This window comes from Petaurus breviceps, unplaced genomic scaffold (genome assembly GCF_028583685.1).
Source record: "Petaurus breviceps papuanus isolate PSGF00001 unplaced genomic scaffold, PetGlider_PUasm1.0 90925, whole genome shotgun sequence".
Lineage (NCBI taxonomy): Eukaryota > Metazoa > Chordata > Mammalia > Diprotodontia > Petauridae > Petaurus > Petaurus breviceps.
Window position 1 is genome coordinate 35,608,584 of NW_027187380.1, and position 25,270 is coordinate 35,633,853.

Sequence of the window (25,270 nt, forward strand, 5' to 3'; positions counted from 1 at the left end):
AAAATCCCAGGACAAGGTTTGGTGCTGGTGAAGATACCCAGGCTAATTCAACTGAAATTGTTAGCAGTGAGCCCTGGAGTTAGGGGGGTTGGGAGGTAGCCTTGGTCCAAGCCACAGGAACTTTCACCTCCTTAATAGTGTGGGAAGTTGGATCTGAGCTGGAGAAAAATGAGAGAACCTCTGTTGATAAGACACCCCAGACCCAGCTGTCCAGACCTGGGCAAGAAGAAAATAGCATATGCCTAGTAAGTGCAGAAGCAACGGAGCAGGGATGCTGCTGGCTGTGGGCATTTACAGGAGGTTGGAGTTCTTAGTTTTGGTTCCAAGATAGATTTGAGAACTGAAGGAGGATCTGAGACCAGAGGTACCATTCCACATACCCCAGGACCCAATGAGATTACAAAAAATAAGCTGCTATAAATTTTATTTTAATGAGCAAGCAAAAAGGAAAGAATCCAACCACAGAAAGTTACTATGGGAATAGTGAAGACCAGAGTTTGTCTACAGAGGGGGGTACTGAAGCAAAAAAAGCCTTTCCTACCCTGAAGAGTAATGTCAAATTACCTGCCCAAAAGGGATTCATAGAAGAATTTTAAGAAGACTTTAACTATCAAATGAGAATCTAAAGAAAAAATCTGAGGGAAAACAAAAATACCAAAGGAAAGTCAACCCACTAGAAAAGAAGATCCAGAATCTTAAGGAAGAAAACAACCTCTAGAAAATTAGAATTAGCCAAGGGGAAGGAGTGGAATTATGAGAAACCAAGAAATGATTAAGTATAAAGAATGAAAAAATAGAAGAGAATGTAAAATATCTCATAAGTAAGACAACTGCTCTGTTGAACAGGTCAAGAAGAAAAAACAGAAGAATAACCAGACTATATAAGAGGGATAATTTAAAAAAGAAGAAGAAGATTTATACAATAACGCAAAAAATAATTAAAGAAAATTGTCTGGTGGTAGAGCCAAAATGGCTGAGTAAAATGAGAGATTAGTTGAGCTCTCCCTCAAACCCCTCCAAATACCTGTTAAAAAGACTCTAAACAAATTCTAGAGCAGTAGAAGCACAAAATGACAGAGTAAAACAAATTTCCAGACCAAGACAACCTGGAAGGTTGACAGAAAAGGTCTTTTGCACCAGTCTGAGAGGAATGCAGTCTAGAGTAGGCCATGCCTGCACAGACAGGATCAGAGCAGGTCTCAGGGGACTGAATCACTGGCAGCTGTGGTGGTTTCCAGATTTCAACTCACAAATGCCAAAGATAACTTAGAAGGTCAGTAGGAAAGATCTGTCAGACTTCAGGGAGAGAGTCAAGGTCTGGCCCAAGTCCCAGGGCAATGGCAATGTCTGCTTCCAGAGCTCTTGGCCCACACACAGTTGAGGGATTGTGCAGCTGATCAGAGGTGAATTGCAGAGATCTCTTTGCTGGTGCTGACGCAGGATTCTCTTGCTTTGCCCCTGCTTGGATCTGGGTTGCAGTCCTAGGTGGCAGTCCTGTGGTAAGGAGGAGAACTGGCTTGGTGGAGCTTGTGGTGGCAGTGGACAGGGAATTCTCCTCACAGTTCCCAGACAGAAAATAGTGCTTGTGGTCACTCATAGACCACAGCACAGGCCAGGAGAGGAGCAAACACCTCTCCTTTCATCATACAACCTTAGAAAAACTGAAAATTTACAGGTCCCTAGAAATATCTTTGAAAACAACTACACAAAAACCCTGAAGCTTGGGACACTATACCCAGCAAAACTGAGTATAATACTTCAGGGGAGAAAATGGATATTCAGAGAAATAGAGAACTTTCAAGCATTCTTGATGAAAAGAACAGAATTGAATAGAAAATTTGACTTTCACATACAGGAATCAAAAGAAGCATGAAAAGGTAAGCAGGAAAGAGAAATCATAAGGGATTTATTCAAGTGGAATTGTTTACATTCCTACATGGAAAGATGATATTTGTAACTCATGAGACCTTTCTCAGTATTAGTGTAATTGGAGGGAATATATATATGTATGTATGTATAGTGCCTGCCCTCATGAATTTTACTTTCTAGCACATTTCACATAAGGAAGCATAGAAATAAATGCTAACTGTCATGGGTATGTCAAGTAATCTTTTCCTTATTATCTGTTTTCCCACAGGGCTCTATGGGAAGGATGTTCACCGAAGTGGAGGCCCTGATCTCCATAACTTCATCTCATCTGGATTTGTCACATTAGGAAGAGGACACACGAAGGGTACAGTGGAAACCATTTTTTACTAAATACAAAGATTGTCTAGGTAAAGTCACTCTGAAACAATGAAGATCGTTTGGAGGAAAGACAATTGTCCAGGACAGGAATGATTAGGGTGAATCTGTTGATGATTATTCCTGGTGATTTGAGATGTTTCTAGCAGAGCTTCCCAGGAGGTAGTGGGTATGACATAAGGGAACAGAGCCCCTGAGTTGGGATGGGATAAGCAAGACAAATGCACACTGTTCATTTTGGTTAGGAAATTCTGGGGGGATAAAGTAGCAAGGAATCTGTAGTATTTGCAAAGTGGATCTCTTTTTTTTTTCTTTCTAAACTAACATTTTCTATACTGATTTCTATACTCTGTATGCATTATGAGTTTTATTCTATAGAGAGCCCAGCATTCACAGTGTGTGTAGATATATATATAGAGAGAGATATATATCTGTGTGCGTGTGTATATATATATACATATATATGTGTGTGTGTGTGTATATATATATATATATATCTTATACAATATAGGCACAAACCTAGATGTTAACCTGTCCCTAAGCTACAAGATCGAGCTTCTCTCCTGAGCCCGTTTGTGGTGTAGCTGATGTTGGCTTGCTGAGCATCTGTGTAGGGAGATGTGGAATCCTGCTTTTTTACATTTTCTGTTTTAACAGAGTCATAATGGTGTTGTGAGAATTCTGTCACTATGGGAGTAATCTGATCCAAATCCATCTGATTAATTTTCTACCAATCTGTATACTTATGTAGAACCAATGTGAATATATGCAGAAATATTTCCCTGTCTTCCTCTGGCTGAAAATGTATCTTTTGTTCCATGAGTGAAAAAGGACAATTTGCAATATTTCTTACATTCCATGCACTTTTTTAAAAGGAATTCTCTATGCAATGTTAATTCTATAGAGAAGAAAAAAATATGTACCTGTATATGTTTTGTCTGTTGTGTCTGTGTATCTAAATAAAGTTTATCAAGGATGCAGGTGATACTTGTGGGTACTGAGAGTTACAGGCCTGCACTAAGGACCTGAGTCCTACTTATACATGCCAGCTTCTGGCTTCCACACATCATGGATCTGATTCACAGATCTGGATTGTCAAAAATAACTTGGTACCAAGCTGAATTGTTCTCTCTTAAAAAAAAAAAAAAAGCAAAGTTATCTCTGTAAGGTGGAAGGTAGAAATCATATCCCACGTGATGAATCTTTTTCTTGCCCTTCCCTTCGTGTGTGTGTGTATGTATGTATGTGTGTATATATGTGTGTATGTGTGTACATATGTATGTGTTTACATATGTGTATGTGTGTATATTTTCCCTCTTTGTCTTTCCTTAATCCATTTCTTTTTCTTCTCCTCTGTCAGTGCCGTACAATGCCCATGAATGTCATTTAGCCCTGCTATGGCATTCAGGATCAAAGATGCTGCTGATTCCAGCTGTAGACTCCATTGGCCTATTCCATACCCTGTAATGACCCACAATTAATATGATGAAATTAAATCCCTCAGCAGGTTAGGATAACCACAAACCTCAAACATTAATGTTCCTTGCTAAAGATTTGAGCCACCTTTCAAAACCACTGTTTTATTGGTACCAAAGATCATATAAACAAAAACAAAAAAATACATTGTTGCTTCACTATAATGGTATACTCAAGTTTCATGTTCTGCAGTAATTCCCTAGAGGTTAGCTCCAACTTGTCACAAAGTTCACTGAGCCTTCATACGACCATGGATAGGCCCCAAAATAAATCTGACACATGCTGATTTTTCATCTCTGTTGAAAAATATTTTAAGATTAAGTATTAGGGACAGCTGTAGCTACAGCTAAGCAAATATAACAGTGTTGCTCCTTCTCCTCCCAGAAGCCTCTAGTCTTACTTCATGGCCACAATGATGGGATATCTAGGTACTTTAGCAGGCTAAATCCTTCAGACAGTATTGAACTAGCAATCACCCCAGTGTACTACTTCACTAGTGTCTTGGGGTGCCAAGAGTGCCATATTCTCAGGGAGTTTACAACTAAATGTTTTGCATTTGCTTTTTCTCCTCTTTCTCTTAGCTTTTTCTGCTTTCACTATTTCCTTTGCCTTAGGTGTGCCAAGGAGATCGGTCATGTGGGAATTACTAATCTCTATGAATATCTGGGCTCAAGAGGGTGTCAGCCCCAAACTAGAATGATTTCCCTCTCCACCCCACAGCCCACTCATGAATAAAGCTATACTTTGGAGGCAGTACCCCCGAAAAAAGTCATGTTTTGTGCTATTTCACCTCAAATGTTTATGCATTTGAATTAAGGTTTAAATAAACATCAAAGCCTTAAAATGTCAATTAAGTCAAAAAGGGAATCCTATAATATGTACAGGAGTGATAAGGGGGTTAGAAGTGAGAAGGGACAATCCAATCCTTTTATATTACTCATGGTAGAGTGCTAGTTTTCATTTGTATTCATATTGATTTGTATTTAGATGAGCCTTAGGTTTTTTTTTTAATATTGCAAAACAGTAGAGTTATCTTAAATCAGTTCCAGTTTAAATAACTTTAAAAACAGCACTGCTGGGGAGGCTAGGTGGTGCAGTGAGTAGAACTCTGGTCCGGCCTCAGACACTTAACACCCACATGAAAAAACTAGTCGTGTAAACTTGGTCAAGTTACTTAACCCCAATTGCCCTCCAAAAGGCAAAACAAAACAAAACAGCACTGCTTACATATAATCTTAGCTAGCACATTGTATATTTGGGCAAGCAATTCCTTGGAACTAGGTGAGGAGGAACACCTCAAAAAAAGGGACTGCTAACAAAGATCAAGCAAAGCTCCTATACTGCTTTTGCATGACCATGACAAACTACTGAGGTCTTTGTGGCAGAATGAACCTAACTCCCCTTTAATAAGTTTCTCAGAGGCTGTATACATGGCACCATGAATCAACTGGCCAATTCAGTTAATTCAATGAGCAAGTCAGGCAGGTGAGTTATATTGGCATATATGCAGCCTGAGTAAATCTTTCCCAAATCTATTTGGCTTTTCTCACAGGGCTCTGCACTAGAACTTTCTTAGGGGTTGTAAGTACAAAACTAAAAACAACAAAAAATTCGGATAGAAACAGAAAAGGAGAAATTTTGAAATAACTGTTAACCTAAGGGGAATAAAAGGGGCAAGAGAGAAAGAATTAGGTAACTGAATGAATGAATGAAAAAGAAATCAGTGACTTAAGAAAAACTCCAAAGCAACTGAAAAAATTTGATTAACAGGAATGAATAGATGAAGAGGGGGAGAGAGAAGAGAGTCTGTGAGAATAGCATAGCATCATAGTAGATTAAGCAAAACTGATCATTGGGACAAAGTACTAACAAAATAATAACAAAGTACTAACTAAGGGGGAACAAAAAAATCCCAATTTAAAAATTGCCAGACATAAAAGTGGAAGAAAATATAAACCTAATTCATATGACATTAAATGTGAATAAATTATATAATATAGTAAAAAGAGATTGACAGACTGTATAAGGAAACAAAACTTTGCAATCTGCTACAAGAAATCCACATAAAAAGCAAACACATACATAGAATAAAAATGAAGGATCAGAATGAATTTTACTATGTTATCATGTAAATTTGAAAAATCAAATATTGTCATTCTATTATACAAATCCAAAAATAAAAATTCACAAAAAATCATAGAGAGCAAACCAATATTAACATTAAATATATACTCTCCAAGTGGCATGATACCTCAATCCAAGAAGGAAAAATTGACTGAATTGTTACAACACAGATAATAATGCAATAATAGTAGGAGAGTACTGTTTCTTCCTCAGAGTAAGACAAATCTAATAGATAAAAGAGAAAATGTAGATTGAACAAAATATTGAAGAATTTAGAACTGAAAGATTTGAGGTATATTCTGAATGTGACCACTAAAGGATGTACATAATTATATGGAACTTTTACAATAATTAAGTGTATATTTAGGCACAGAGAAATGGTCAATACATGGAAAAAATCAGAATTACTAATCATATTTTTACAGGTTATGATATAATATAACAAAATTGTGATTCGGTAAAAAAAGCAAAGCAGATCTAAATGTAGACAGTAATGAAATAACAAATGGGTCAAAGAACAAATAATAGAAACAATTAATTATGTGAATGACAATGATAATAATAAAACAACCTGCCAGAATTTCTGGGATGCAGCTAAAAAAGATTCCCAGAGGAAAATTATATTCCTAAAAGCATAATTAAAAACTAGAAGAGGATTAATTAACTGAATATTCCATATTATCTGTGTTACAATTTATATTTTATTATATTTTATAATGAAACAGGTGGATGAGATGATCTATAATTTCCCTTGCAATGCTAAATCCATGGTCCTATAAGCATTTGTTTACAATGCCTTAATGAAAATAAAATCCTAAACTGAGTGGAAGGCACAAACTACCCCCTCCCCACACTACTATCAATGAGAGGGAACTGTGAGTTGTTAAATGATCTCTGAAGCACCTAGCACAGCTTCCTCATTTTACAGATGAAGGCCTATAGATATAAAGTGACATTCCCAAGGTCACACAGGTAGAAATCACCAAGCACACGGCTCAAAGGTGGGTCTTCTGGTGCCTTTATATCAGAACTTCTTTACTTTTTTTGTCGAGGACCACTTTGGCAGTCTGGTGCAGATTTTGGATCATTTCTCTAATGCATAAAATAAAATGCACAAGTTTGCAAAGAAAACCCACTCTATTAAAATAAAGATATAATTCTTTTCCTATTCAAGTTCACAGATAACCTTAAATGTACCCCATCGATGGGTTTATTGTCTGCAGGTTAACTAACCTCTGCTTTTTCATTGCCTGATTCACCCAACCTCACAATTAGAGCATATCAGAGGCAAAATAATAAGCCAGTCTCCTCTCCCCATCTATCATTCCTGCTCCCTCCTTCAGAATGAATTTGTACACCAATGAAAGACATGGATAAGGGAGATCAATGATTTGCAAACTGCTGGTAAGAAGTGATTAAGTAAACTGAACAATTAGATTTTTACAGTTGTCTATAATGTCATATATACAAGCTATGAATAAATATGAAATGGTAGTTAACAAGGAACCAGGGCTCTTAAAGTCATCATTATTCGGAACAAATAGCTACTGGATTCTGCTAGCAATCATCTATAACCCAGTAAGCCACTGTAGCTTGATATTGAAAGAATAAGTGGTTGCTCTTGTGAGAATGTATACATTCCTGGGGAGATTTTGTTTGTTTATTTTTGTCTCTAAAATGTACCTATTTGTTGCATGTTACCCAGCCTCATAAAAAAACAAAAATGTCATTAAAAAGATGTACAAATTGGACCATGGCACCCAAAACCCAAACTTTTGGGGTATACTTATACTTATGTTAATTAGTACAGATCCAGAATTGAAAGAGGCTCAACTTATAGAAAAGGAAGAATCTATTCAAGGAATTTGTTATTGTTATTGTAGTAATTTGAGTTATTTCAGTTGTGTCCAACTCTTTCAAATCCTATTTTGGAGTTTTCTTGGCAAAGTTCCAGTAGTTGGTTGTTATTACTTTCTCCAATTCATTTTAAAGGTGAGGAACTGAGGCAAATAGGGTTGAGTCACATAGTTAGTAAATGTCTGAGGCCAGATCTAAACTCATGAAGATGAATTTTCCCAATTACAAGCCCAGAGCTTTATCCACCTAGATGCCCAAACTTGTTGTTCAGTTGTGTCTGATTCTTGGTGACCCCAACTGGAGTTTTAATATGGCAAAGATACAGGAGTAGTTTGCCATTTCCTTTTCTAGCTCATTTTACAGATGGGGAAATTGAAGCAAACAAATGATTTGCCCAGGGTCACACAACTAGTTTGTGTCTGAGGATGGATTTGAACTCAGATCATGCTGAGTTTGGTTCTAGCACTTTATCTACTGCACCACCTAGTTGCCCATTCAAGGAATAGAACTTCTTAAACATCATTCAACAGAGAAATCTCTCTCAATTGGGTCAGTGACAGAAGCCATTTTAACAGAAGAAATCTGACAAGAGCCACTTTACACTTGGCAGGGGCTGATATGGTTCATCTCTAAAAGTATCGGCCCTGTCTAAAAATATCCACCTTCTACACCTAAGTGAATTTCTCTGGTGCCTGAAATTTCATTTTATAGATAAGTTGCTTTGAATTTTTTGGCAGGTGGGGGATGAAAATAAGGTAATATTTTTGTAATATTTTTCTCACAATTAAGTTCACAAACTTAAAATCTCCATAAAGCCCTTGGTAGCCCATGGATGCTAAGTTAGTAGCCCCTAAAAGATTTCTAATAAATTATATAGATCTTCTTAAAAGAAAAACACTTATTTGCAAAACTGGACATGAATTGAACAAAATGAAAAGATATTGATGGGCTAGGAATGACACAAATTGCAAGAGTTTTCATATAAGAGGCAGCTAAGTGGCTCAGTGAATAGAGCACTGACCCTGGTGTCAGGAGGGCCTGAGTTCAAATTTGACCTCAGACACTTGACATTTAACTAGCTGTGTGACCTTGGACAAGTTGCTTAACCCCAATTGTCTTGCCTTCCCCCCTCTAAAAAAAAAGTTTTAAGAATCTTAATATAAATGAAGTCATAGATCACTGAAATAATGAAATGTTCATATGTTATATTAGAATGTATTTATATGTGTGTAGGTACATTTTTGTATCATGTTGAAATTAACAAAGGGCTTTCCGCAATCCTGTGAAGTGGTATAAATTCCATTAGTAGATTATGACCTGGGTTCAAATCCCACTTCAGACTATACAAACACACCTCTAGTTAAGCTGTGTGTACCTGAGCAAATTACTTATCCTCACTATGCCTCAGTGTCTTCATCTATAAAATAAGGGGGTAGGATTCAATGGCCTCTAATATTTCTTTCAGGTTTAAATCTATCCTGTGATCTCCCATATGACAGATATTGAAAGTGAAACTTGTCAGGGCATTGGACAGGTAGGAGTCCTGAGACATGGGCTTTCATCACAATCCTTCCACTAATTCACTGATGACCTTGAAAAGTTATTCCCCCTCTCTAGTCCTCAATCCTCTCATCTGTAAAAGTAAGGGATTAAACGACACTATCTTCAAAGTCACTTCTGGCTCTAATATTCTACAAATTAATTTACTACCTTCCTTCAGTCAGTCTTGATGGGGTTAGATAAATCTTCTGCATTGGGACCTCATAAGGAGGAGTAGCAGAGGTAAAACTACTTCCCTAGGTGCCCTGAAAAATTTGGTGACCCACACACATCACAAAAACATGTCTGTAGCAATTTCTTACATGGTTGAAAGCTTATCCAAAGCACCAAGGAACATTCATTCTCAGTGATAAGAGTTAATAGCATAGAGTAGTAGAAAGAACATGGCCAGAATCTGAAGTTAAAGCCCTGGGTTCCAATTTTAATTCTACTATGTACTACTTGTTTCATTGTAGAGAAAAACCTGACCACCTTGTGCCTGTGTTTTTCCCTTCACAGAGAGTTAAATTCTGTCCACTAAAAGTCTCAGGGATTTCTGTATTTTAAGTCAGAAGTCCTCCTAGAATTTGTCCCTGAGGAAGCTCAGAATTTCTAGCTATGCTAATAAGATAAGGGAGAACAAGGGTTGGCTGATGTTCACAAATATGCAGTAAGGAGATGTAGATGGAAGAGTCATTAGGGCAAGAGCTGGAACTCTGTCATCTTTCCTGGATTTGACTAACTGGTTTCTCTTTTTTGTAATAGAGCTTGACAGTACTGGTTTTGGCTTTCCACCGTTGGCTACTTCTATAGCACTCAATTACAGGAGACATTTTTTAAAGCAACAGTGAACATTATTGCTAATATGTTCAAGAATTACTCTCCCTCTGTTACTGTAAGTGTAGGGGATAGAGGTCTGAACATAATTCCTAGGAGTCATTTGTCAATAAACTACTGGCCACTCCCATAAGCTCTAGATCCTCTCAGAAACAATTGATATGTGCCAAACACATGCTGGCTTTCTGTCAGATACCTCAAAGCTAAATCCTACCTCTGTCTACACTATCAATCCTCATCCTTCCTCTCAATTTATGGTATGTGACAGCTGATCGAACCACTTTGGTATCAGAAGGGAAATAATGCTATTTAGCAAAGAAAACAAATTATAAAGAAAAAAAAAAACCTCTCCCATTAAGTCTGAAAATAGCTTCAGTGGTGGCTATTGAATAGAGGCATCAAAGAGACTGATAGGCAGAGGGAGCAACCCTTTGCTCCTGTTCAGTGAAATAGCTAAATTGTACAAGCATTATTATACCTTTGCCAGAGGGATTCTTAAAAGAATCCCCTTGAGAAGTTATAAGTCATCTTCATGGGGGCCTAAAGTGGAAGTCAATTCTCTAATCCATTATAGGGCAGGAAATCAATAATACTGTACTAGAAAGAACACACAGATTGAAATCAGAAGACCTGGATTCTAATCCCAAAGTCTGCCTCTTACTGATTTCGTTTTCATGAGTCACAGCTAAGATAATTGTATTTGAGCCATCTACCTCTGGTTGTTCAATACAATATCAACCTGAAAGTTTGGTTAAAAGAGTAAAATAGGATAGGTGATATATAAATTCATATTGCTTTATTCCCTTAAAGGTAGCAGAATACATGTGTTAACAGAGCCAGATAATATCTGACTGTCTAATAAAAGAATGAGAAACTTTAAATACGTTTTAGAACAATACCAACTCAGAATGTCTGTGTTACTCAAAATTATGACCTCCATATATGTTTAACCATAGTATGAGAAAGGAATTTTCTTGATTTAATAGTTTGCAAATACAATAAGATAAGAGAGTTGACAAAGTTGACAAAATTACAACCCAGGAAATCTGTGTTTTCTTTACCATTAACATGACACAACATAGTATATATCCATAAAATATTAAGGTAAGAAAAAGTCCTGCTCTTCAAGGAATTGTCTGATCAAAGGGCCTTATCCTTAGTAGTCATTAACAGAAGAATGCTCTGGTAGCTTCACCTGGCCTTGAAGTGTTGACACAGGAAAGAGCATTCTGAGTTTATTCAGAGATCAAAAAAGGGAATATCTGTTAGTCCAAGGGTCTTCTTTCTGTTTGAGGTTCAAATGATATTAAATGATTACCAACAATAATGTATACAGCATTCTGTACAAATCATGCAGAATTATTCTATCAATAAGTGTTTATTGAGGGCCTATTATGTCTTAAATTCTGTGTTAGATGCTAGCACTCAAATCAATAAACATTTATTAAGTATCTATAGCAATGTAAAGCATAAAGGATTAAAAGAAAAGCTTAAAACAGTCCTGGCCCTAAAAGAGCTTTTAATCTAATGAAAGAAGACAAAACATAAAAAGAAGAAAAGGGGGAGAGGATATGTGCTGCAAGCAGAAGTTTGATGATATAGCTGGGAAATAATCTAAAGTACAAAGTTGATTTTACCTGATGATGAGCTTCTGGATATTATGAAATCTAGGTCATCCAGATCCTTAAATACAAAGAATGAAACAATCCTAACTCTCAATGAGTTTACATGATAATGAATTTAATGTCAACATAATTTTTCTGCAGCTCAATTTCCTTATCCACAAAATATAGGATTGTACTAGACTGTATTGCCTCTGAAGTCCCTTCCAATTCTCCACCTGTGATTTTGTTGTTGCGGATGAGGTGCTCAGGCCCTACCCCTAAGATCATGTCTCTGGAAGCCTTCCAATTTCTCAGTGGGCCCCTGTTCTGTGAGAAAATATTCTCTTGTTGCATAATACATTGTCTTAGAACAGGCAGAGGGCTGCCTGGCCCAAGGATTTTTTCCCCTGTCTGGCCCAAGGAGTTTTTCTCCTGCCAGATCCCCAAGTTCCATGTCTCTGACAGCTCCCTAAATATCTGTTGTACTCTCCACACCTTCCCATCCATAGCTCCCAAAAACACGTGGACCCTTAGATTACCTAGTTAGTAATCCCTGGCATTGCTTTCCAATGCCTCTTTTCCATCACCATCCTCAGTATCTTGCAAATTCCCATAAGGACCCTTGCCTGCTTTTGTTAATGCATTGTTACATTAAATTCTTTGTCACCTAACTAAGAGAAGGCTTGAGTTTGTAAATTCATTTCATGTAACTCTGCCTTGGCATGCTCATGGTTTCAGCACCCCAAAATCTCATCACTACAATTTGCTTGTTATTTTTATTGTCCTTCTTCTTACAACTTCACTGTGTGGTAGCAACAAAAAAAAACAAAATGGAGACACAGGGACAGGCCAGGAAGGCACAGCGTGGCCGGCAGATGCAGGGGCAGGCCCGGAAGGGGCCTGATCAACTCGGAGGGCAAGTCTTCCCACCAACCACAAGGTCCACTACCAGGCCTACCACCAAAGGGATGGGACTGGAAAGAGCAAGGTAAGAAGCAAATACAGGGGCCCCCGTCCTAGACAACAAACGCTCCTGGGGCTATCACTTCATAGCCCAGAATTTTTTTTTAAAAAGCCCCTTTCAGGACCTTCAAAGATTAGGATGACAGAGTGAACCTCACTTGCTCCAAACCCCCCCCTCAGACAATGAAAACATGGTAACTCTTGCCTAGGGCAAAACCCTCTACAGTAAAGGCTTGGGATCCTAGAGGAAGGGCATGGCTAGGACCCTGCCTCAAAATGGGTAGAAAGCAGACTACAAAGACAAAGACTCTGGAGTCCTACTATCCTCAGAGGGAGGAACCAACCTCAGAGGGAGACAATGTGGACTCCACACCCAAAGCTGAAACTTCAACAGGGAATGGGTCCCAAGCACAGAAGGCTCTCCTAGATGAGATCAAAAGGAACTTTGAAAACAAAATGAGAGAGATAGAAAAAAAAATGAATAATTCTCTCAAAATGAAAATAGCAGAATTAGAAATACATTATAATGAGGAAAACATCTCTCTAAAAAGAAAAGTGTATGATATGGAAAAGGAGCTTCAAAAATTAACCAAGGAAAATGATTTGCTAAAAACTAGAATTAACCAAATGGAAACAAATAACTCTATGAGGAACCAAGAATTAGCCAAGCAAAACAACAAGAATGAAAAATTAGAAAAAGAGGTAAAATACCTCAAAGAAAAAATAACTGACCTGGAAAACATATCCAGGAGAGATAATCTGAGAATCATAGGCCTACTAGAAAATCATGATGAAAAAATGAGCCTGCACAACATTCTCCAAGAGCTCATTAAGGAAAACTGCCCTGAGATACTAGAACCTGAGGGTAAAATAGAAACCGAGAGAATCCAATGGACACATGCTGAAAGAGATCCCAAACTGAAAAGTCCTCGAAATGTTGTGGCCAAACTCCAGAACTACCAGATAAAAGAGAAAGTACTTCAAGTGGCCAGAAAGAAACAATTAAATATCAAGGGTCCACAGTGAAGATTGCACAGGATTTGGCAGCCTCTACACTGAAAGATCAGAGGCAGTGGAATACAATTTTCCAGAAGGCAAAAGAGCTCAGGATACAACCAAGGATCACATACCCAGTGAGACTGAGCATATTCTTCCAGGCAAAGAGATGGTCATTCAATGATATAACAGAGTTCCAGACCTTCCTGATAAAAAAAAGCCAGAACTCAATGGAAAATTCAACCCCCAATTACAAGATGCAACAGTGACTTAGAAAGGCAAACAAGGAGAACACACACACACACACACACACACACACACACACACACACACACACCCTGCTATTTGATAAGAGCAAACTGGTTATAGACAAGTAGAGGGTATGACTATAAAATACACAAAATGATAATTTTAAAAAATCTTATTAAAGGCTACAAAGGGACTGCAATGGAAGAAAGGGAATGGTTGAAGTGGAAAAGGGTAAATTATGCCACACATAGAAGCATAAAAACTGCATAGCAGAGGAAAAAATGGAGGGAGTTGGGAAGGATATGAGCTTTTCCCTCATTGGTTCTGGTACAAGGAGGAAAATAACAACCAGTTAAGCATAGGACTCTATGGAGAAGAAATGCAAAAAGTATCATTCTAGAGGGAAAGAGGGGAGGGAGAGGAACTTCACATGAGATTTGTTCCTGTCACTCTTGATGCGAAGAAGAAATAGCATACTTCATTAAATATAAAAATATCCTACAGGCAGTAGGAGGGGGAAAGGGTTATGAAAGGGGAGTGGGAGTGGTTTGTAGGGAGGGAAGTAGTAAGGGGAAAGGGGAGGAAAATGGAGGGGGGCTGAAAAGGGAACACTGAGGGAGGCGGTGGTCAAAAGGAAAACTATTAAGGGGGGGAAGGGAGAAGGGAGGGAAAATATGACCATTAACAGGGGAAGGAATAGGATGGAGGAAAAGAAACAGATAACAATCATAACTGTAAATGTGAATGGAATGAACTATCCCATAAAATGGAGATGGGTAGCAGAATGGATTAGAAAGCATAATCCTACAATATGCTGTTTATAAGAAACACATCTGAAACAGAGGGATACACAAAAGGTAAAGGTAAAAGGTTGGAATGAAATATATCATGCCTCAGCTAAAGTAAAAAAAAAGCAGGGGTAGCAATCCTTATCTCAGATAAAGCAAAAGCAAAAATTGACCAAATTAAAAGAGATAAGGGAGGAAACTATATCCTGTTAAAAGGCACCATCAAGAATGAAGCAATATCATTACTTAACATATATGCACCAAGTGGTGTAATATCAAAATTCCTAGAGGAGAAGGTAAAGGAATTAGAGGAAGAAATAGATAGCAAAACTATACTAGTGGGAGACCTTAATCTCCCCCTATCTGAACTTGATAAATCCAACCTCAAAATAAACAAGAAAGAAGTTAAGGAGGTGAACAGGATTTTAGAGAAGATAGGTATGATAGATCTCTGGAGAAAACTGAATGGGGATAAAAAGGAATATACTTTCTTCTCAGCAGTTCATGGCACATACTCAAAAAATGACCATCTTCTAGGGCATAAAAACCTCACAATTCTATGCAGTAAGGCAGAAATATTAAATGCATCCTTCTCAGATCATGATGCAATAAAAATTATATGCAATAAAGGGCCAGGGAAAGACAGACTAAAAACTAATTGGAAATTAAACAATTTAATCCTAAAGAATGAGTGGGTCAAACAAGAAATTATAGAAACAATCAGTAATTTCATTCAAGGGAATGATAATAATGAGACAACATACCAAAATCTGTGGGATGCATTAAAGGCAGTTCTTAGGGGAAGTTTTATATCCCTGAGTGCATACCTGATTAAATTAGAGAAAAGGGAGGTCAACCAATTGGGCATGCAATTAAAAAACCTAGAAAAAGAACAAATTCAAAATCCCCAATTAAATACTAAATTAGAAATATTGAAGACAAAAGGAGAGATTAAGAAAATTGAAATTAAGAAAACTATTGAATTAATAAATAAAACCAAGAGCTGGTTTTATGAAGAAAACAACAAAATTGATAGACACTTAGTCAATATGATAAAAAAAAAAGAAAGAAGAAAACCAAATTTTGAGTATCAAAAATGAAAAGGGTGAATCTACCTCTAATGAAGAGGAAATCAAAACAATAATTAGGAATTATTTTTCCCAATTGTATGCACATAAATTTGACAATCTTAGGGAAATGGATGAATATTTACAAACATACAAGTTGCCCAGATTAACTGAAGAGGAAGTAAATTACTTAAATAATCCCATCTCAGAAAAAAATATTGAATAAGCCATCAGTCAGCTCCCTAGGAAAAAATCTCCAGGGCCAGATGGATTCACTAGTGAATTCTATCAAACATTTAAAGAAAAATTGATTCCAATACTCTACAAATTATTTGGGATAATTAGTGAAGAAGGAGTCCTACCAAATTCTGTTTATGACACAAATATGGTACTGATACCTAAATCAGGAAGAGATAAAACAGAGAAAGAAAGTTATAGAACAATCTCCCTCATGAATATAGATGCAAAAATTCTAAATATAATACTAGCAAAAAGACTATAGAAACTTATCTCAAGAATAATACACTTTGATCAGGTAGGATTTATTCCAGGAATGCAAGGATGGTTTAATATTAGGAAAACCATCAGTATAATTGAGCATATCAACAATAAAACTAGCAGAAACCACGTGATCATCTCAATAGATGCAGAAAAGGCTTTTGACAAAATACAACATCCATTCCTATTAAAAACATTAGAAAGTATAGGAATAAATGGAGCCTTCCTTAAAATAATAGGTAGCATCTATTTAAAGCCATCAGCAAGTATTATATGTAATGGGGAGAAGCTAGAAGCATTTCCCATAAGATCAGGGGTGAAACTATCACCCGTCTTATTCAATCTGGTACTAGAAATGTTAGCAGTAGCAATTAGAGAAGAAAAAGAAATCAAAGGAATCAAATTAGGCAGAGAAGAGACCAAACTATCACTCTTTGCAGATGATATAATGATATACTTAGAGAATCCTAGAGAATCAAGTAAAAAAAACTACTTAAGACAATAAATAAATTTGGCAAAGTTGCAGGATGTAAAATAAACCCACATAAATCCTCAGCATTCCTCTGTATTTCCAATGAAATTCAACAGCAAGAGATAGAAAGAGAAATCCCATTAAAGTTACTGTAGACATTATAAAATATTTGGGAATATACCTGCCAAAACAAACCCAGGACCTGTGTGATCATAACTACAAAACACTTTTCACACAAATAAGTCAGATCTAACTAATTGGAAAAATATCAATTGCTCATGGCTGGGTCGAGCTAATATAATAAAAATGACAATTTTACCTAAATTAAATTATATATTTAGTGCCATACCAATTAATATACCAAAAAAACTACGTTATAGAGCTAGAAAAAATAGTAACAAAATTCATTTGGAAGAATAAGTGGTCCAGAATATCAAGGGAATTAATGAAAAGAAATGCTAGGGAAGGTGGACTAGCTATACCAGATTTCAATCTGTATTATAAAGCAGCAGTCATCAAAACTACTTGGTACTGGCTGAGGAATAGAGGAATGGATCCATGGAATAGATTAGGCACATGAGATTCAGAAGTCAATGACTATAGTAATGTATTGTTTGATGAACCTCCAGACCCTGGTTTTTGGGATAAGAACTCACTATTTGACAAAAACTGCTGGGAAAACTGGAATATAGTAAGGCAGAACTGGGCATAGACCATTATCTAACACCATATACCAAAATCAAGTCTAAATAGGTGCATGATCTAGGTATAAAGGTTGATACTGTAAGCAGTCTCCCAAAACAAAGAATAGTTTACCTATCAGACTTGTGGAGAGGGAAAGACTTTATGACTAAACAAGAATTAGAAAACATTATAAAATGTAAAATGGATAATTTTGACTACATGAAATTGAAAAGTTTCTGTACAAACAAAGCCAATGTAACCAAGATTAAGAGGGAGGTGGGAAATTGGGAAAGAATCTTAACAACCTATGTCTCTGACAAAGGACTCATTTCTAAAATATGCAGAGAATTGAATCAAATTTATAAAAATACAGGTCATTCCCCAATTGATAGATGGTCAACGGATATGAACAGGCAGTTTTCAGAGAAAAAAAAAAAGCTATCTATAAGCACATGAAGAAATGCTCTAATTCACTATTGATTAGAGAAATGCAAATCAAAACAATGAGGTACCACATCTCACCAGTCAGATTGGCTAAGATGACAAAACATGAAAATGACAAATGCTGGAGAGGATGTGGGCAAATTGGAACACTAATGTATTGCTGGTGGAGTTGTGAACTGATCCAGCCTTTCTGGAGAGCAATCTGGAATTATGCCCAAAGGGCTATAAATATTTTCATACCCTTTCATCCGGCAATACCACTCCTAGGGTTATATCCCAAAGAGATCATAGAAATGAGAGAAAGACCCATATGTACAAAAATGTTTATAGCAGCTCTTTTTGTGGTAGCAAAAAATTGGAAATTCAGGGAGTGCCCATCAATTGGGGAATGGCTGAACAAGTTGTGGTATATGAATGTTATGGAATACTGTTGTGCTATAAGAAACGAGGAGCAGACGGTCTTCATATTTACCTGGAGAGGCTTAAAAGAACTGCTGCTGAGTGAGAAGAGTAGAACCAGGAGAAATTTGTACACAATTTCAGACACAACGTATGTGTGATGACCAACTTTGATAAACTGGACTCTTCTCAGCAATGCAGTGATATAAGTCAATCCCAAATGACTCATGATGGAGAGAAATATGTGCATCCAGAGAAAGAACTAGAAAGAACAAAGTTTATATCCAGATGGAAGCAAAATACCTGATCTTTTTCCTTCTCTTATTTGGTTTTGTGTCCTCTTTACCATTTTTCATTCCAGCTGGTACAATCTGTCCTTATAACCTGATAATGTGAAAGTATTTACAGATCCTATACTTGACTATAAGCCGCCATGGGGGGGGGAGGGGAGGGAGGGGGACAAAATGGGAAACTCAAGGAATTGTGGAATTGAATCCTGTAAACTAAAAGGAAACAAACAAATTAATAAAAAAAAAAGAAATTTTTTTTAAATGGAAAAATAGGACTACTGGAGGGACTAGGAAATTCACTTGAATAATTTTGTATACATGCTTTTGTAGCCCTGAGCTGACTTAGAAAAACTGGAATCCCAGTGTACACTAAAAGATTTATTACAGTTTAAGAGCAGGACAAATAAAGTTCACTTCATTAGACCATAGAATGTGAAGGGACCTCAAGGGACTTTATGGATCATCTAGTCCAACCTCCTCATTTGCAATTGGGAAAGCTACAACCAAATAGATATTACTTTCTCAAGACGAGAGCTCATCAATAGCAGAACCACGAATTTTCCCTTGCTTTGCATATCAGAATCATGGTTACTTAATTTTTCTCTATCACTAGGGATAGGTATTCTGTAATTATAAACAAATGGAAATATTACCCTTCCTTAAGAAATAGTATAGCTTTACACCTACAATATATTTTACTCTTTAGTCAACTGATTTTCCCTGCAAACTTAATTTCTAATAATGTTTTGCAGTTCTATGTTCTAACTCAAAGGAGACATTGGAAAGGTTTTCAGAGGTTATGAAGTCTACTCCAATGATTTATTTTATAGATAAGGAAACTGAGATTCCCATCAAGAAATAGCACTGTATGCTTCCCCCATAGGTGTAGATTCACAAAAAATATATATACAAATATACAAAATAAGTAATTTCATAATCTCTCACATCTAGTATATTAAAACCCTTCTGGAATTTATTTTTTCCTTTTTCTAAATTTATTTTTATTTATTTAATTAAATATTTCCCAATTACATGTATAACTTTTTGTGATTCAGTCTCTAACACTTTAAGCTCCAGTTTTGCTCCTTCTTTCCCATCCCTAAAGAAGGCAAGTGATATAATATTAATTATGTATGTGAAGTCATGCAAAACATTTCCATATTGGCGAAAGAACACACACACACACACACGAGTAAAAAGTATGCGTCAATCTGTACTCAGACTTCATCAGTTCTCTCTCTAGAGGTGGATAGCATTTTTCATCATGGGTCCTTTGAAATTGTCTTGGATCACTGTCTTGATGGGAATAGCATCAGAGTTTATCAGAATGTTTCTGTTCTTCTGTGCAATATTTTCCTAGTTTTTCTCACTTCTCTTTGCATCAGTTCAGATAAAACTTCCCAGGATTTTCTGAAATCCTCCTACTTGTCAATTTTTACAGCACAATAGTATTTCATCCCAATGGTATACCACAATTTATTCAGCCATTCCCCAATTTATACTGGGCATGAGACTTGTTTTTTTCTAAAAGCCTTTTAGAGATTCATATATTAACTCACTAGTTTCTTCCAGAATCTTCGTCATTCTTCCCCTCTTATTCATTTTCTTACCCTTCCCTGCTATAGATTATGGATATTGTTGTTCATCATTTGTTTTTTGTTTTGTTTTGTTGAAGATGACCAATGACATGAGTGATGTCTTAATTTGTGTGTGAATTGCATTTAAGTAAAGCATAGTTACACAAAGTCATCAGCCTCACTCTTCCAGAGTCATTGAAGTCCAGTGGCAGGACAAAAGTCAAGAAAACTGTCAATGGTCAAGGATGCAGTGGATGACCTGTGTGTTCCATGCCCTGACCAAGCTCTCAGCACTCCATAATACCTGCTTCATCTGTCTTCATGGCTTTTGGAGCAAATTGTTCTCATCCACCCATTCTGCTGGAGAAAGTTTTCACTTGCATAAGGTAAACATCCCTCTAACTCACTGACAGGTTTGAGGCCTGTCAGATACCCTCAACCTGGCTTGGCCTATCTGCTGAGATGGTTTACTGGGGTGTAGACTCTGCACATGCTACAGAGAAAAAAAATCATGTTAAAATATTTATATTAAGATTCTTAAGGGAGAATACTGTTTGTAGTTGGAGCTAGGGAAAGTATTCATTTTTTCTATTCAATTCAGTAATCCTTTCTTACATATCTAGTAGGCACGTGGGGTACAGAGATGATGCTGTCCCTACCTCTAAGGAGCTTTCATTGTTTTTTAGGGAAACAAGTAGACATATAAGTAAATATGAAATAAATACAAAGCAATTTGCTAACTGAGTCCTGAGAACTAAGGATATCATGAAAAGTTTCTTATAAGAGGCAGCACTTAGCCAAGCCTTGAAGTGAACTGCAGACTTTAATAAGCACAAGCAGAGACGGTAATTATTACAGGAATGGGAGCATGTAAAAAAAAAAAAAGCATAGAGCCGTATAACCTTGAGCAAGTTACTTAACCCCAATTGCTTAAAAAAAAAAAGCAGAGAAACGAGTTGATAGAAGATCAAGAGGCATGCCAGTCCAGATGGAATGAAGAGTGAAAAAGGAGTAATGTGTAATCAACCTGCAGGGATAGGTATTATTAGCTTGTATGAACTCACCCTAAGCCATCAGTCACTATTACCATTAGTCACTTAGCAACAATGGATGAGAAAGAAGCAACATAGTATAGTGTGAAAAGCAATTGACCTGGAGACCTGGTTCAAATCCTGACTTCACCCTTTACTACCAGTTTGACTGTAGCCAAATCACTTAACTTCTCTGAATCTCAATTTCCTGATCTGTAAAATGGATACAATACTACTTGCACTATCTGACCCATGAGTGTAGGAAAGCACTTTGTAAATTTTAAAATGTTATCTGAATGTCTTTGCCATCATCACCTACCCACAATGTTCAAAGCAGTATTCTGACTTTGGGAAGGGAACTGGGGTAGAGGAAAGGAGGACAATAGATTCAGGATGCAGAATTAAACATATACTTTGAGACAGGACCAATATGGGAATTTGTTTTCCTTCACTACACATATTAATGGGTTTTCTCTTCTTTATTTTCAAGTAGGTATGAGGGAGAGAAAAATAAATGCTTGTTAATTTTTTAAAATTCTAAACAATAAATTAAAAAATTACATCTTAGCTCTCAGAGTTTACAGTGCAGTAGAAAATAGCACACACACACACACACACACACATATACATGCAGAAACACATTTTCACATCAAAGTAACTAAGTCAATTAGGGAATGGGGGAAGGGAATAAGCATTCCTGCAGTCCTTACTATGTTCCAGGTACTGTATTGTTTTTTTTTTTTTTTACAATATTATCTCATTTTATCAGTACAACAATCATGCAAAATTCATAAGGCTTACAATTGAGGAAAATGAGAAACAGATTAAGTGAATTGCCCAAGGTCACACAGTTAACTCTCTGAGGCTGGATTTGAATTTTATTCTTCCCAATTCCAGATCCAACACTCAATCCACTTGACCTCCTAGCCCGGCCTAGTAGCTTAAAGCATGACTGAAGCTTTAAAAATTCTGGGGTACATGGGAAAGCATAGTATCTTTGTTTAGTCCCTTCTATCTGCTCACTTAAATTTACCTTTTTTGTTTCTCTTTACTTCTATGTGTGTATTTTACAATTTCTACTCAGCTCTGTTGTTTTCATCAAGAATACTTATATTTCATTAAAGTTCTGTTTTCCCTGTAGATTTCTATTCCTTTTTTTCTGGGTTATTCTTGTTTGTATGCCTATATCTTTTGACGATTCAAATATCATGTGCTAGGCTCTCCACTCCTTTAAAATAGTAGGTGGTATATTTTGTGTGATTCTGACTTTTTTTTTTTTGGTACTCGAATGCTTTCACTATCTGACTATAGTACTTTTTCTTTGACCAGGAAGCTCAGGCTTTGGGCTATAATGTTTCTGACAGTGTTCATTTTGGAGTTTCTTTCAGGAGGTAATCAGTTAATTCAATTTTTGCTTTACCCTCTGATTCTAATAGATCTGGATATTTTTCTTTCATGATTTATTGAAATATGATAGTCAGACATTTTTTGTGATGGTTTTGATTTTTATTTTGAGGGCAATTGTTTTTGATATGAGATACTGTAGCGGCAAGCACCCCAGCATCTCCAGGGTGGCTGCCAATACAGGTTCTTGGATCTGCTTTAATAAAGGAAAGCAACTCAAAACGGGTTAACAAGCCTACTTTAATCAGTCAAACATATGTATCGTTTACCTAGTTCAGGGGAAAAAGGTCAGCACCCTCGAACTTCAGAATATACAGACAGAATTATCAAGAATTTCTCAAGACAGAGAAACAGATCAAGTAGACAGTTTCCAAACTGTCCAACCATTACATCCATACCAAATCAACATCTGGGTTTCAACATCTGGGTTTTTCAAAGCCGGGGTACTCTCAACAATGGCTTCCCAGAGTTTCATCTGATCAAATCACAGAACACTTCTCAAAGTGAGCCTGAAAACAAAGCTACACATCAGGGCTTATATAGCCTTCTCCTGGCTCAGAGAATGTAACAACCTTATTGACTCACTGGCCAATCAAGAAGTATCTACTGAAAAACAAGCCTCCCACCCCAGGCTCCAGGTGCACTTTAGCCTAGAGGCAGGGAAGATCTTAAAAATTTACATTCCCATTACAGATACCTTACATTTTCTTCTTCTTTTTTCAATATTTTCATTTTGTTTTGATAATTCTTATTGACTCATGAAGTCATTAATTTATGTTTAGTCATTTCTAATTTTCTTTTTTTGGTGTTTTATTAAATTGATTTGTTTATTTACTTTTAGTTTACAACATTCAGTTCCACAGTCCCTTGAGTTTCAAATTTTCTTACCCTCCTTCAGCTCCCCCCCCCATCATGGCAGCAAGCACTTGAATATAGGATCTGCAAGTATCTTCACATTAATCATTGTCATTTCTAATTTTCAAGGAGTTTCGATAAAGTTTTGTACTTCTGCCAAACTGTTAATTCCCTTTCCAAGTCTTTTCACCAATGCTCGCCTCTATTTCTCATGTCTGATTTTACCTGGTCTTCTTATCTCATTTACAAAATAATTTTAACTCTATTCTAACACTTTTGACTAATTTCCTCTAGGAATTCTAGTCTAAGCTGTTTTATTTTTTTATTTTATGCTTTGCTTGTAGATATTTGGGAGTCATTTTGTGATATATTGGGAATTTTTTATCATTATTCTTGTGTTACTTTGCAAATAAGGACTTTCCATTAGTGATAGGCTCTGTGTATTTCTTGAAGAAATTTCTGGGATATTTTGGTCTTTTTTTCTTGTTTTCTGCTTTCTCTTAGCATTAAGTTCTGTGTTCTTCAAGGATCTTGGGAGCAGTTCAAGCTGATAAAAGACCTGCAAGCTTTTAGTGCACACAAAACAGACTGTTTGGGCCAACCTCTGATTTCTGCCTTTCAGGTCTGATCTTTGCAAACACCTAACCAGGGTGAGGTGTGAGTGAAACTACTGTAGTATTATTCCTGATTGGAGCTTAAGTAGAATACCTTTGGTCCCATTCCCCTGTCAGCTACCTGGTAGACCCTGAAAGTTCAGAACAAAGAAACTTCAGGCTTCCTTCTGGTCTGATTTCCTCCAGGATCAAAGCCATAAAACCACTGCTCCCTTTTTTATGCTTCTTGATTAGGACACAGCCTCAGTCCTATAACTATTCATTGAAACTGTGGTCTTGAAAATACTAGACTGAGTTACTAGGAATCTTGATACTTACAGGTCTTAAATAAAATTAAATTTAATAAAGTAATAAAGTAAATAAAGTTAAGAAGAAAAGTGTCTCTATACCCAGGTAAACTGTTATAGGAATGTAAATTTTTAAGATCTTCCCTGCCCCTGGTTTTAAGTGCACCTGGAGCCTGAGGTGGGAGGCTTGTTTCTCAGGAGATACTTTGTGATTGTGCAGTGGGTCAAGAAAGTTGTTACATTCTCTGAGCCAGGAGAAGGCTATATAAGCCCTGATGGGAGGCTTTGCTTTGGGGCTCACTTTGAGAAGTGTTGTGTGATTTGACCAGATGAGACTCTGGGAAGCCATTGCAAGCCCCCTGGCTTTGAAAACCTCAATGTTGATGCTTCCCTTTCTGGTAACTGGGACTAGGTATGGATGTAGGTAACGCTTGGACAGTTTGGAAGCCTGTCTGCTGAAATGTTCTTGTAACTTATGCTTGTAACCTCTGTATACTCTGAAGTTTGGGGTGCTGACCTTTTCCCCCTGAACTAGGTAAATTATATATGTTTGATTGATTAAAGCAAAATTGTTAACCCATTTTGGGTTGCTTTCCTTTAGCAAAGCAGATCTAAGAACCTGTGTTGGTAGCCATCCTGGGGACTCTTGGGGTGCTTGCCACTACATAAACTTAGCTATCTTGAACTGTGTAGCTTGCTTTGGTGTGTATTACTCTTTCCCAAAATTCCTTAGTAAAGCTTTTTTCTTCTTGTCTTTGTTAAACTAAACAAAGGAGAATGGACAGCCTACCTAGAATGTCAAGGGAATTAGAACTCCTTAGGTCTGGTGCCATCAGGAGAAAGAATAAAGCAGTCTCGTGGGTCACTACTTTGGGAATTCAGTGGCATAAAACTGTTGCCAATGTTTTAGGAATATTACTGTACAAGCATCCAGGAACAGCCCAAGGGGCAGGGACAGGAGATATAAGAAG

At 36.8% G+C, this 25,270-nt stretch overlaps 1 protein-coding gene across 2 annotated transcripts in view; it reads left to right on the forward strand.

Annotated features, from left to right (window-relative positions):
• Positions 1-25,270, forward strand: part of SHISA6 (shisa family member 6) — a 599,047-nt gene that overhangs the window by 300,819 nt on the left and 272,958 nt on the right. For both annotated transcript variants that reach the window (XM_069076798.1, XM_069076797.1), the window contains exon 4: positions 2,138-2,233. In XM_069076798.1, the coding sequence (XP_068932899.1) occupies positions 2,138-2,233 (96 nt within the window). The remainder of the gene's footprint in view (positions 1-2,137; positions 2,234-25,270) is intronic.